The 14,715-nt window shown below is 36.9% G+C and overlaps 2 protein-coding genes across 2 annotated transcripts in view; one reads left to right on the top strand and one right to left on the bottom strand.

Moving 5' to 3' along the window:
- MYPN (myopalladin) overlaps positions 1–4,763 on the top strand; it is a 49,124-nt gene extending 44,361 nt beyond the window's left edge. The window contains exons 18-20 of the mRNA XM_065746343.1: positions 41–206; positions 2,390–2,523; positions 4,044–4,763. Coding sequence (XP_065602415.1) covers positions 41–206; positions 2,390–2,523; positions 4,044–4,213 — 470 coding nt within the window. The 3' untranslated portion in view covers positions 4,214–4,763. The remainder of the gene's footprint in view (positions 1–40; positions 207–2,389; positions 2,524–4,043) is intronic.
- Positions 4,764–14,156: 9,393 nt separating this feature from the next.
- ATOH7 (atonal bHLH transcription factor 7) lies at positions 14,157–14,513 on the bottom strand. The gene has a single exon (XM_065746661.1). It carries the CDS (start codon positions 14,511–14,513, stop codon positions 14,157–14,159), a length of 357 nt encoding a protein of 118 aa, XP_065602733.1.
- Between the last annotated feature and the right edge of the window lie 202 nt (positions 14,514–14,715).

Raw genomic sequence — 14,715 nt, 5'->3', positions numbered from 1 at the left:
TACAGGATCTATCGTTCACTAGTTCTGTTTCTTTTTCCAGCAAAGGAAGTAAAAAAAGCTCCCATGTTTTTGGAGAAGCTTCAGAACTGTGGTGTTCCTGAAGGGTACCCAGTCAGATTAGAGTGCAGGGTTGTGGGAATGCCGCCTCCTGTGTTTTACTGGAAGAAGGATAATGAAACCATCCCATCAAACAGAGAGAGAATGAGGTACTGTAACATCATACCCATGACTGGAGTTTCTCGTAGCCAGACCAACTGTTTCAGTGAAAAGCTGTGTGATAAAAACAGGTGGAGCTCTTCTTAAAACTATTTCTTTCTCCCATATAAAGTTTGAAAACATTGGCTTCACTGTGACATGAAAAGCCATGTCCTTTGTTCAGAAAAAGGCACGGACCGTAATGTGCCAGTGCCTCAGAGGGTAGTGATAAGCCTTTTGGGCCACAGGCATAAGTATCTTGTTATTAAATATATTGTTATGATATGTTTCATGGGTCTTTGCAGCTTCTTTGCTCTCTAAACTATTTTTTCCTCAGTTAAGCTCTAAATATAAATAAATTCACACTCAGAACAGTTAGAATATGGTTTTGAATGCTACACAGCGTGGAATAACAGAGAGCTTAGCACATCAGATTTGGAAGCTGATAACAAAGCTTGGTCAGAAACACCAGCAAAGACTTTGATCAACTATTGAAAAATACAATAACCAGGGTCAGCTTTTCCATTCAAATACATCACTGGTTTTTACTTTTCAAAAAATGCATTAGTCTTTGTAGCTGTGATTAATTTTTTTTTTTTTTTGCTTAAAAAGGTTGATACCTCTGTATAAATATGATTTTAGCTGGTTCCAACAATTGATCTTATGCAGACATTGGTCCTTTGCTACAAACTACACAAAGTGCTAAATTTTCACATGCATAGCTTCTGCAAAGAAAACTGACTCAGCAGCAGCATTTGTTGTGACAGGAATGCTTACTTGATACAATCTTCCAGTGAATTTTGGGTCCCTCACTACAACAACATTGAGGTGCTGGAGTGTGGCCAGAGAAGGGCAATGAAGGTAGTGAAGGGTGCAGAGCACATCTTAGGGGGAGTCTTAGGCTGAGGGAAGTGGGATTGTTTAGTCTGGAGAAGAGGAGGCTTAGGAGAGATATTCTCACTCTCTACAACTCCCTGAAAGGAGGTTGTGATGAGGTGTGGGTTGGTTTCTTCTCTCAGGTAACAGTGACAGGACAAGAGGTAATGGCCTCAAGTTGTGCCGGGGAAGTGCAGGTTGGACATTAGGAATAAAATTCTTCTCCACTACAGCACTCAACCATTGGAACAGGTTACCCAGGGATGTGGTAATAACCAACCCAAGTGGTGTTCAAGAAACATGTAGATGCAATGCTTAGGGAGATGAGTTAGTGGGCATGGTGGTGATGAGCTGACAGTTGGATGATCTTAGAGGACTTTTCCAACCTTAATGATTCTATGGAGCCAAGAGACCTTTTTTCGTACCAAGATGTATACATACATGAGTTTCTGTACTACTGTCTTATCATAAGGCAAATTATGAAGTGCTGATAGCAAAGGCTGAATGTTCCTGTTATTAGGAGCTACCTAAAAAAAGAATTGTCCTCTTGTCCTGAAATTTTGTGGTTTGACGTATCAATCCAGTTTACATGAAAGCAAAATGCCAAATTTCAAAACATCTTCCAACTCTAAGCATGCTGATATGCTTATCTCCCATTTCTTCCCTTGTAGTGAGGGAAACACTTGGATTGATAAAACAACCAGCCATGGCCAAGAGAACAGAGGAACCTCAGTTCTCTGATATACTACCATATAGTTTTTTCCTGGGAATTGTGCCCAAGAAGTCATAGATTGCTAAAGAGCAAATGAAGAGGCAATAGTGAACAAATTTTACTCTGAATGTTGTCCAAATTAATCTTCAAAGATTTTGCCATTCAGGTATTTTTCTCACAGAAAAGGGTGTCATAAGAAAGTCTGACTGGCTCTGATTACTGTTGCAAAAAAAAAAAATCACTATTTTGTACAAACGTTATTCTTCCAGCTTCTGTACTAGAAATAAAATACAGTACGACTCACCAGCAGCTTTACAGGGGCTTATTTCATTAGAATTCTATAAGCAATTCCATTATTAACGCCTACAAAACAAAAACACCATGGCTTTTCAGAGCTGAAAGTAGCAAGAATAGATTTCAGCTACTCAGATTATTGTCTGAGGCTACCCTAAAAGTAAATCTATTGTGTCTAAAGGTCACAGTCCGATACTTCTTTGAGAATAGAAGTTGGGACTTATTTAATTCATAGTTGACATATACATATAGCAAAATGTCAAACGTGTCACACTCTTGACAAATTCTAACCCTAAAATTTTCTTTTCCCAGCATGCACCAAGATACAACAGGGTATGTCTGCCTTCTGATTCAGCCTGCCAGGAAAGCAGATGCTGGCTGGTATACCTTGTCTGCAAAAAATGAAGCTGGTATTGTCTCTTGTACTGCTAGACTTGACATTTACGGTAAGTACTGGCTAGTAAATTAAAAAAAAAAAACAAAACAAAACATTTTCTTTTCTTTGCCAGTCCTACCTCTCATCTAATTTTTTGTTCTTACATTGCTAGTTTTGCCATGGATTAGACATTATGGTACCACTGCATGACTGCAGTTTAACAAGGCCACCAGGAGGAGATAGAACAGTGAAGTTAAATTATGAGATTACTTGCCATTAAACTGATGTGGGAACAGGGGAATGTTGCACAGTATTTGTTACTCCTGCTTTTCACCTTCCACAGACACGTAAAAGTACAGTAAATGTGTATTCAGGTTGAACCTTACCTCTGTTCCGTTGGACACTGAGAAAGGATAACAAATGGCACACTTAAAAGTAGATCCTCTCTTCCAGGGAGCAAATATGATGTGAACTATGCCTAATTAATGCAAGCTAGCTAAGATGATAATGTATTGATCCAATACACAAAAGGCCCAAGCCTAGTTCAAGAACTGTGGTACAACATCTAACTTGTCTCTATGCAAGATGAATGTACTAGTTAAGGTAATTTGTATACATAAACAACAACAAAATACTTTGATAACTTAAGCAATACTTATAAACAGAAAGTACATGCCACAAAGTATGGGGTTATATCAATACCTTCAAAAACGTTCTCAATCTTGTTTTTTTATTAAAAAAAAAAAGAAGAAAACTTACCAGGGATAACCACAGGTAATCAGTGCATCTTTGCAAGTTTTCTGCCACCTTGTGGCAGAAAAAAACCAGTAAAAAAAAAAAAAAAAAACAACAGTAATGCAGTATTAATGAGAGGGCTGATTGATTCAAAAACATACACAAAATGAAAAGTAATTCCCCAGATGTCTAAATGTGAGCAGACAAATTATTTTTTTTATATGAAGGATGAACACTAAAAGACAAAAAAAAAAAAGTAGTAAGAAATGTGTCCTGATTTTAGCCATATTTTCTACAGAGTCTGCATGTCTTGTACGCCAGAATGATAGAAACCACTTTTCCTTATGCTGTTTCAAGTGAAAGTTTGGTCTAGTATTTACAGTTCTATTTGCAAAGAAACAAGCACAATAACAAGTACTGATTTCAAAAATAAATACCGCCAAAACAAAAAGCCAAAAAGAAAAGTCCTCCATGGGTCAGAGCAGTATAAAATGAAAGTTATGTCCCATATCTCTGCTCATGCTCTCATGTGCCCTTTCTTTTGCTTGCAAGAGCTTGGAGAAGGCTTCAAAGATTAAATGATTCATTTTTGGACTTACTGAAATTCATGAAAACAATGCTACTGAATTGAAAAGGGGTGGAAATTTGTCCATAAATATTTTATTAAAAACACTCAACATGTAAATTACGCAGATGGTACTATTTGAAGGAACAGGCTCTAAGACAGGGAACAAAATGCTGTGCTCCCTTCAAGAACATTGGAAGGACCTTAGCAGTTGTACACATTGACTTCTGTTGTTTTGTTGCTAACTCATTCAGAGGTTTCTGCGGCCTATTCTGTTTTTGTTACTTCAGCTCAGTGGCATCATCAAATTCCACAACCGATAAAGCTTCGACCTGGGAGCGGCCGGTATGCAAACCTTACTGGACAAGGACTCGACATTTATTCTGGCTACGCAGCTACTGAAAGCCCTGTGTTGTTTTCATCCCCAACTCAAAAGATGGTGGAAAGTGATGAACTTTGAAGAAAAACAAGCAAACGAACAATGGTTCCAGTTTCACCTGCAGAAACACTAGAACTGAAGAAAAATGAAGAGGTACAAGGCAAGATGCTCAAGGTTTACAAGCAACTTGTTTGTAATTAAGTGTACTGCTGCTGCAAACTTTGCAAGTAACATATACAAGACTTTTGCATAGTATTTTACTGCAGGATAATTGTGGTATGGAGTGTTGTGCAATAAATTCAGTACTGTGTAGTTTGCTACGAATTACATAGTAAACATAGTTTTCAGCACTTAAAAGCCAATACCACTTCTACTGCTAGAATTAAAGCTACTCTCCCGTAGCAAGCTACATTAAGGGTTGATGATGTTTTGCTGGAATACTGCCCAGAGAAAACACTGATATTACAATAACAACAATCCTGACTGAGGGTAAACAACATGACTTTGAATGTAACTCTAAAAAAATGCCAGATAATCACAAAGCACAAGTAAAAGGAAAAGGATGTAACTCTTTTTTATATGTGATAATGCCAGATAATCTTATAATTGTTGAATTCAGGTCTAGATAAGTATAGAATTATATAAGGTATACAGCTGTACCTACATAGATTTATATTTGTGTGTGTGTGTATACTCCATGAACTGCGTACTCATGGCATAATGATTCATAAAGTAAGGTACAGGACATATGCCCAGAGCTTGGACATAGGGAACTAATCTTCCTGTGGTCTGAAGCATGTTCTGTAGAACTCGTAGCTGAAACTATCTTCCCAATGTGCTTTGTAATTTTTTCCTTACACTGGTAGTGATTCTCTGCTTTTAAACATAAATCCATACCAAACTTATAACTCCAAGGTTTTCAAATATCAGCCTCTATCTTCTCATTTTCAATGTGACTGAAAGAAAAGTATCTACCATATACCTCATTTTTTCCTCTAACTGAAAAGGAATTATGATCTGGTGGAAATCAATGATTTCATCATCATTTAGGAAACAATGACAAGTATGGTGTCTACTATTAAGAAAGAAAATTCCATTAGCACACAAAGATCTTTGAACTTAAACAACAAGAATGGGCAAAGAGCTAAAAGATTCCCTTATAACTAACAGGAGTATATAAGGTAATCTAATGGAAGTACAACAGAAGGAGGTAAGAACACTTCATAATTGATTTAAATACATTTAGCATCTACACAGTTGTACAGCATTTAGAATCTGTGACCATGTAAGGTGATTTCTTGCCTCTTTACATTACCGTTATCCCTCTTCTTTGGACAAGAAAAATTAAAAGATGAAAAGAAAAATGAAAAGAACAATTAGTATATACTATTTTTTTTATATCTTATTTGGATTATTTTCAAAGTTAAAAGTGTAAGTTAAAAAATTGCAAATGCAAAGAAAACAACAAGGAGTTATCTTAAGAGCAGAAGAATGCTTGGTAAAGACAGCGACTTGAGAAAGAGAAAGCCTTTTATCCCTGGATTTCCTACAAAAACAACTTATGATATCACTAACTGTTGGTTCCCTGAAGATTTATGGGAAGTGAATTTATTGTATTGTTCCATTTCCTACCTGAGTACCATAACACATATCACAAAACCACCATAACAAACTCACCATTATAACTTCCTTGATTTTGTTAGAAATCTCATGTGATTCACCCCAGACTGTGCAGATCAGGAAGCTAATATATATTATCATCCTGACAGACAATACAAGATACAGTTACTTCAGTGAGAAAGCAGAAATGCTTGTTGCTGATGTTGTATTTCCTTTCTGGCAAGTAAAATACAATTAATTGCTGGGAAAAGTGATGCACTGATTCAAGTGACTGCAGTTATGAGATGCCCAGTTTAGACAAATTGTCCATCTCAAGAATAGAGAAGCCATTGTTCCTCTGATCTTCACTTGTTTTTAGGATGGCTTAGTGAGTCAAAGTTGGTTAAAAAAATATTTAAAGATTCCCATATTTGTAACTACTCTTGAGAAAATACTTCTTATTTGCAAGTACTTGTTTACCAGTGCTAGAATCATACTTGTGAATATTACTGACATCAGTAGCGATTTTCACGTTATAACATCAGATGACATGTCCAAGATCTTGGCACAAACCAAAAGACAAAGAGCACAGATACAAGATGTAAGCCATATCTCTTCATCATTTCTTCAGCGAAATCTCCCTTGGCTTCCATAATTATAATTTTGAGCAGACAAGATGAAGGATAAGCAGTACATTTTTTTAAATGTACTTTTTGTTGTTGTTGTTGAGTTGAGGCAGACAAAAGCTACTGCTTTTTCCAAAAATCAGCATAAGAAAGATTAATTCTAAGCCATTTAACAAGAGGCCCCGGCAGATTCACAGCAAACTAGGCTACAGAGTGCACCACCAAAACCTGTCACCTGAACTATAAATATTCTCTTTGACAGTATTTATTTGCAGAAGGATCAAATCTTTATCCATCACACTTCCCTACATAATGCGCAAGTCAGAGAAATTACTTGGAGTGCACCTGACATAAACAAAATCAGAATTTGATCCCAAATAGTCTGTAGTCATTAACTTTTGCTTATTAATTGCTACAGAACATTTCTCCTTTGCATATTCTGAGCCCAGAGAATGAGCGTGTAAACAAAGCGCAGTGAACGGATCTAAATGCTGTTAATTAGCAGAACAAATGTGCTCATCATAAAGAAGATGCAAAACTGGTGCTTATGTTGTTGACTGCTGGAAAAGCCAACGGGAAAAACTGCTCATGTAAGCGGTAGAGACAACACTGAGTTGTCACAAAACTTGATGATGTTTGAGTTCAAGTGCCATGAGGGTATCACACTGTCAAGATACATTACACGCTATGCAGTTGTGCTCTTTTCCTGAACACCTTGACTTTTCATTGTTTTTGTTCAATTGTACAGCTGATTCGATTTCACACTAACATAACATCTCATTCTCTTACTTAGGGCAGGCTGCTGCAACAATAAAAATCAATGTTAGAGCATTTACTGGAATCAGTGTTAATTATCTTCCAAAAGTCCTTTAAATCACCACAGCGTGAAACAACATTGTATCAGTGAGATACAGAAATCATTTTGGTAAACTCTCTGTAATTTATCATTTTCTGATTCAGATCTTGTAGGTTTCCTTAGTTTCTTGTTCCCATCCAGTCCTGGTTTTGTATGCGACCAGATGCACAATCTATTTCAAAGAATGGCAGAAATGACTTCCATGCTTTCTATACTAGAAAGCAGAAGTATTATCTTTGCTTTAAAATTTTTGACCCACCTTGGTACAGACACAGCCCTCATCAGCGTCATATAGCAGTCTGCATTAGTACCAATAGACTTCTTGCCTTAAAACAGCTGGATTGACACAACTTGCTCACATGCAGACAGTGGAACACACTTTCTGAATGATTCACATACGCTAGTGTGAGGGGGAGAGCACACAACACGAAAAAACAAGTCTGCAGCCTCTTTCATAATATCTAAGTGGCTGCCAATTCCAACTGTTTACAGTAATGACAGGGATTGCAAAGAGACACATCTGAAATAAGAGCTGTACTCTTAACTGCAACAAGGTTAAAAAATGGAGAGTATCTTCATATAAAATGATTAGCAAGGGCTGATGAAAAATTTTGTTAAATATTGAATGAGTGATTCATTGTTAATGCCTTACTACTTTCATTACAAACACATTCACTTTGACCCTTAAAATTCTATTTATATTTTTTTCTTGATTAAAGTTGATACATTTTATTTTTTGATCCAAAGTCATTCTCCATGGAAAAATAGTGCTAACATCAGTTTTAAAGTACACCAAGTGTGTAGAAAAAGAAGAAACAAATGCCCAACTGTTCAGGAATGTATCTTCTTTCATCTCACCTTAACTTAAATAAATGCTTCAGAGTTGCATACGAGAGTGTGTCCTTGGTGTGTTTAACTAATTGCGAAAGTGTGGAGCAAAACCAGAGGTTTCTACAGAACTTGGCTGTGACAGCTAATGAAATTCAAGCTTTTAGACTTCACATTATTGAGAAGAAAATCATAAAGTACTGTCAACTCAGAGACATAGTAAACACGATGCTAGCACACAGTTGTGAAATACATGGTTGTTTTTTTCTAAACATCAGTTTCTCTTGTTTTGAATTACTCTTTCTTCATCCAATAACCTCACTCCTCAATCAAATTTTAAAAGAGCAAGTTTTCTCAGGAGAACCAGAGCAGAAGGTAAGGAGTCTTTCGGACAATTTGAACGTTCAAAAGACCTATGAGGTTGTCAGATCATCACCATCTTGTAGAATTCATACCCAACACCTGTACTTGGGCATATCCTTCTACTTTACAGACTGGCAGAGATTAACTCCACTGTGTCTCATAAATTCCTGTGGCATGTTGTGTTCAACCAGCACCCACAGAAATGCCCAGTTATTGGATGTAGGACAAAACTCCTCTGTGCAGTAAGTAAGTAGGGCACTGGAGAATGTTACAGAAGACTTACTTTTTCAGCCTTTAGCTCTGTATCCAGTTCTTCAATAAGTGAAAATTGTATGAAAGTGCAGAAGCAAAACCAATACTTCAAAGAAGATGGACTTTACAGCCTCAGTATAAGAGACAACAGGTGAAAAAAACGGTTCATTCTATTATATTTGCTGGGCTTGATTTTGCTGTCCCGTTTAACCATGTTTCTCCATTCCTGCACAGACTGATCCTTGTCTAAGTGCTAGGTCAGAGACAATGTCTGCAATAACATTTTAAGCCTCCTACAGCTCCACGAGCTAAAGCAGCTCCTACATGCAATATCACTTCCTCTGAGCAGTAAAAGCTGCTTTTAATAATGCCCTTATAGTTCAAGTCCATTTCAGTTATGAAGAACAACATCATACAAATAATCCTTGGGCCATATGTGCTACAAATTCAAGTGGAGGTCTCCATGTATTTCAGTGTGAAATTATGCTGAGTAACAGACCATTCGCTAGGATTCTAACATCTTCTAACAGCACGTGACTACATTTTTGCTTTTTAAATAAAGAAATGGAGAAACATCAAAGACATTCTGAACCGAACCACCGACGTCAGATTTCAGACTGCAGGAAGCCATTCTAATGTTGACTTCTTTTCCTTATTTGGAGTTACATACGCAGACATCTTAAGCAAATTCTGTGAAAGTTAAGATTTACTTTGCATGTTAATTTCTGTACAAATGAAAATTGAACTACAAATTAGAAAAAATTGCTAGTATGCAAAATACTAAAATGAATAATTTGGTAGAATATATTTAAGTATTATACAGAAAGGTTTTGCTTTGGGTTTTTTAAAAGTATGTTTTCTTGAAACTTAAAACCATACAGCTTTTTTTTTTTAATGAAATGAAATGTCTGTAATACCTGTGTAGAGGAAGCATTGGACTGTTTCTTCAGTGAATAAATGTGGTTTTGTTCTCAATGCATTTGCTTTATTTCCTGGGTATTTTATAGAGATATGACAATACAGCAAAAAGAAGCCGTTTTGAAAATTCTTGATGAGTTTTTAAAATCTAGATAAAACCAGTCCTAAATTAAACCTGAGAATTGCATCTGTATTGCCCAGATAAAACAGATGGAAACCCAAGTGCAGTGGTACTCATTATCTTATGGCAGAAGCGTATTTTGGAATATTAAAGTTATGGCAGAAAATCATGTTCTTTTTAATTTCTGCCTAGCGAATCACATCACAACAGTGACTTCACTGAAGATTTCACTACAGAAGTTCTACCTAGCAGGGTACAGGAAACACAGCTAAAAATGAATTAAAAAATCCTAATAATATCCATGCAATCTAATCCTAATGATATCTATGCAAAGAAGTTGAAGAAGTTGCAATGTCGTTGACTTACATTTTTTTTCCATAATGCATGTACTGCAGCACCACTTAGGTGTTCCAGCCCAGAACTGAGCTTTGTTCTTTGTGTGTTTATATTATCAAATGGTCTGTGCCTTAAAAATGGTGCAATAGAAAGGATAAACCTAAAAAGCTGGAATTAACTGAAGTGATAAGACATACTAATACATCTCCACTGGTAACCCCAATAGCTAGACTGGAAGAAATCACTGACTTTTAGTTGCTATCATACATGTATGGAATATACTACCCTAGTTCAATTTCCAGGCAATTAAAAATCACTGCAGTTGAAAATATCTCTCTAGTCTGAATTCAAAAATAACTCTGCCCACCTTGTAAAAAATGGTGAAATGATTCAAAGAATCATAAGACCACCTATGCTAGTTCAAAGAATAAACACTGGGATGCAGTTAGAACATTCTGGAAGAATAGAGTTTAATTCCCCACAGATAGTTCATTAGAACTGCACACTGAATTTCAATAGTGAAATACATACGTGTTTAACAAGCAACAAGTATTTAATGAAGAAAGAACTTCTCATCCTCTGTGTATTCATAATGTGACTCTAGAATTACTACGTACTAATATTACAAAATGATATATCTCTGGCTTGCACTTCTCAGTGGGACAGAAATCCACAAGCAGAAAAAATTCCACATGTAAGAACACAGCAAGCTCCGCACATCTAAATTCACTTGGAGGCCAACTGGAAGCAATAGTTTATTGGGGGGAAGTGGGGCCATACCATTAAAGACTAGTACAGAAGAAGGGTCACAGTTATTATCTGGCAAGGATGGAACAGTCAGTGGGAAATAAATTCTCTAGAGCAGCAATGAAATCCAAGTTAATTGGTCAAGTGAACATTTCACAGAGAGTCACTGAAATATTAGTGAAGAAAAGCAGTTAAGAGAAGTCAATGACTTCCTGGAAGGTTATTGAATTTGAGACATCTAAACCACTGCTTGCTCTTCACACTGCCATCAAAAAATAATTCTTTCCCTGTTTAAAATTCCCCCTTGCCTTGTTTCACCCTAGAAGAGCACTGACAGACAATACACAGATAGCTATTAAGAACTTACTCCACTGCCATCAGTTCTACAGTAAATTAGAAATCCCACCTTCCAACTCAACACTGCACTTTCCCAAAACACAAACAAAGAAAAAAATCCTGTAAAAGCATGTTTCAGTTAGTAGTGAAATAATTACTAATTATTATCAGTTAATAAAAAAAACAAACTAACTAACTAAACATGCACTTCTCACTAGCAAAATCAAATTTTAAAATGTCCTCTGCACTGAAGTGCTTCTTAGGGCTCCACTTTCAGTTGTTAACAATTTAGGTAATATAACCACAGATTTGGTTTGCTCCCCTTTTTGTGAGCTTACTGTCATTTAAATGTTCGCTGCTTACTAATTCACTGCTCTTGTGACTATTTCTATCTTCAGACTATCTGCCAATAAGCCGGTGTACTGCAGCACCAAATGGGAGAAACAAAATGGATGAGACATGCTGGTTATGTACTTTTATATATGCAGCACGTAATCCACAATGTCACATCCCACATAATAAAGTTATATGCTAGCAGTGCAGAAACACATTGGTACTGTTCTTGTATACATCCTTGGCGCTTATACTTCCATATAAATTTTGTACCCTCCCCACATAGGGTTTAGAAGTCTATTTCTCACTAAGCCAAGATTTCTATGTCACAGAATTCTGCAAGCTATTTGCATTATATTCCTGTTTCAGGATGGAAAATCCATTGTTGTGCAAGCAGTGCAGTTAACACAATTTCTGCCAAAAGATTACACTAATATATTAGTGTAGGATGGCATATCATTCAAATCATTTAATTATTTGAGGATTGTATTGATTATACCTGAACGTGACAAAGAACTTTAGTGTGAGGGTGACAGCACTAGAACAGGCTGCCCAGAGAGACTGGAGTCTCCTTCTCTGGAGATATTCAAAACCTGCCTGGGTGCCTACTTGTGAAACATACTGTAAAGAATCTGCTTTAGAAGGGGGTAGGGCTTGATTATCTTCAGAGGTCCCTTCTAACCTCTACAATTCTGCAATACAGAGAAATTGGTCACTTAATAATAACAAACTTTTCAAAAGTGTTAAGTGAAGTATGTGACAAACAACAATTACTCCTATTCTCACTGTATAAACCTCTAAAGCAATCAGCAAACAACATGACTTCACACTCCCAGAAGGCTGAAAGGCACAGAGCCAAAGGACACTTTCTATCTGTCAATAAAAGCTAATGAAATTCATAAGTAAAAGCCCGCTCTTTAATAATTACCCTAATCACTACCAAACTCAGAAAAGTTAAAGTATACATTAAAAAACATTCCTGAATACCAGTGATTAAGGGAGAAATTTACTCAGAATACATTTGTTTTCTCTTCTGTATTTCTTACACCTAGACATGAAAGTCTGTCCCAACAACTTCTACTCCAAATACAGTCCAACTTGTGGCTTTTGCAGACCAGTATGCTTCCAGACACTGATCAAAGGCAAAATGTCAGTGAAGGTTCAGGAAGATGACATAATAAGGTCAGGTCTCTATATATAACAGTTCCTGTAGCAGAGTTCCTTTCCCCCAAAAACAGAGCTTCGTTCCTATTGCTGCTTCTCTTCTGTTGTGTTTTCATTGAAAGCTACTTAACTGTTGCAAACAGCTCCTATCAAAACTTTCACTTCTATTTTAGGATTCTGTCAAATGACAAGGTATGGCAGCAGGCAGCAGGGAACCTGCCAGCCTGCCCTGCTGGAAATCCACCACCAGCTGCCTTGGGACAGCAGCTCCTTTTCTCCTTCTCCCAGATGGCTAACACTAGCAAAAGGCTTGTTTCTGGACACTCCCAACAGCAGCACCAGCAGAAGTATCCCTCATCTTCACAGTCTGCTGCCATCACAATGGGCAGTCAGACTTCTGTGGGCACATCTGCTGTTCTGTTCCTACTCGTTTTTTTTTACCTTCCTAGTTTCCTTGCCCTAACTCTTCTGCCTTTTCCACCCAGATCCCTCTATCTTCCACAAGCACGAGCAGAAAATAAATAAAAAACCAATCCAGGGCATCAGCAGAGCTGAAGTGAAGTGTACCTTTCAACCAACCTTATCTTTAAAGTCTGTTTTCTGGAGGGTGTGCTAAACACACTCCCTCCTGTAACTGAGTGACAAACATCATTTGCTAATTCATTTTTCTGCACATTAAGCTGTCAGGGCTGAGGAAGCACTGAAATACTAAGGGAAGCAAAGTTACTAGTAAGTAACTTCTAGGGTTGGAATTTAAGGTAGTATATGAGGACATACAAAACACTTTATGATTTACAAAATCTGTCACTGTCTCTAGATAACAAAATTAAAAAATAAAATGCAAACAACCTACAAAAAATCTAAGTGTTTTGATTGTTTTCACACAAGCAACTCATTCACTGTGTATAACCACATTTGCTTTTACAACTACTAAAAATAAAAACATTTTCATGACTTGAAGCTAGCTCTTTTTCGAGCATACAGGAGACATCATAAGTTGGATTAAAGCAAACCTACACAGTTTTGGAACCCATATATCAAACTTACAAAGTTTAAGAAAGCTAGTTCTCCAAGGACTAGAACTCCAATACAATATAAAACTTTTTCCATGGGAGACATTCAAGGAAAAACAAAGCAAAGAATTACCTTAAAGGTGACATGAAAATAAAAACATAGAATTAAATTCATTTATGGTGTTACTCCATTCAGTTATAGCAAGGGTCAATTTGGCCCATGACTGGTAGGAAATGCTATCATGGATCATAATTAAATAAAAAGAATTATTAATTAAAGGAGCCAAATTAACTAGCAAGTAATAGTCCGTAAGATTTCAAATAACTCCTATCAACAGCAAAGAAATTCATACTTCTTAAATGCATATTGATTTAAAGTTCTCAAAGCAAATTTATTTTGTCAAATTAGTGTAAGACACAAACATGAATAAGCTATTGTAATGCCAATATTACCTTATTCAAGCAGATTAACTCTTGCTAATTATTAAATTACACATCTGGCCTGCTGCATATTTTCAGCTCGTAATAAGTTCTAATTAGCTATTTGAAAGTGTTCAGGGTGATAGCTGAATATTCGCTGTGCGTAAGGATCGCTGTCTGTTGCCATTTTTTGTCCTGTAAAATGGTGGTAGCTCTCTGGATGAAAGTGTTCACAGTGAAGGTTAATCCACTCTCTTTCAGTACTGTATCTCTCTGCTTCAGCAAGAATTCGGGTGAGAGCCATGATATAACTCAAAGCCATCTGAAGGGTCTCATATTTGGAGAGCTTCTTATCCTGACCCCACTGCGGCACCACCTTCCTCAAGCGATCAAAGGCTGTGTTCAGTCCTTGCATCCGTCTTCTCTCCCTGGCGTTGGCAGCCAGTCTTCTCTTGGCAGCACTCTCCATTCTTTCTGTGCTGCACTTCACAACGCAGCCCGGTCCACTCCTGCACTGGACGTCTGATTCTACTCCCGAATCCAAATGACTGGATTTACAGGTTTTCATATTTATTTTAGCTGCAGCTTCACACGCATACACAAAAATCACACTTTAAAAATGAAGTGTCTAAGCAGCTGTAGAGAAAGCACTCCTGTAAGTAGCCTGTGTA

The sequence above is a fragment of the Cyrtonyx montezumae genome, unplaced genomic scaffold (genome assembly GCF_038088225.1).
Source record: "Cyrtonyx montezumae isolate F1298 unplaced genomic scaffold, pur_monq_1.0 scaffold_4, whole genome shotgun sequence".
In the NCBI taxonomy this organism is placed as follows: domain Eukaryota; kingdom Metazoa; phylum Chordata; class Aves; order Galliformes; family Odontophoridae; genus Cyrtonyx; species Cyrtonyx montezumae.
Note: the sequence above shows the minus strand (reverse complement) of the source record. Positions and strands in the feature narration are given on the sequence as shown.

Excerpts from the sequence above, each read along its gene's own strand:
- ATOH7 (XM_065746661.1), bottom strand. The coding sequence starts at position 14,513 with ATGGAGAGTGCTGCCAAGAGAAGACTGGCTGCCAACGCCAGGGAGAGA.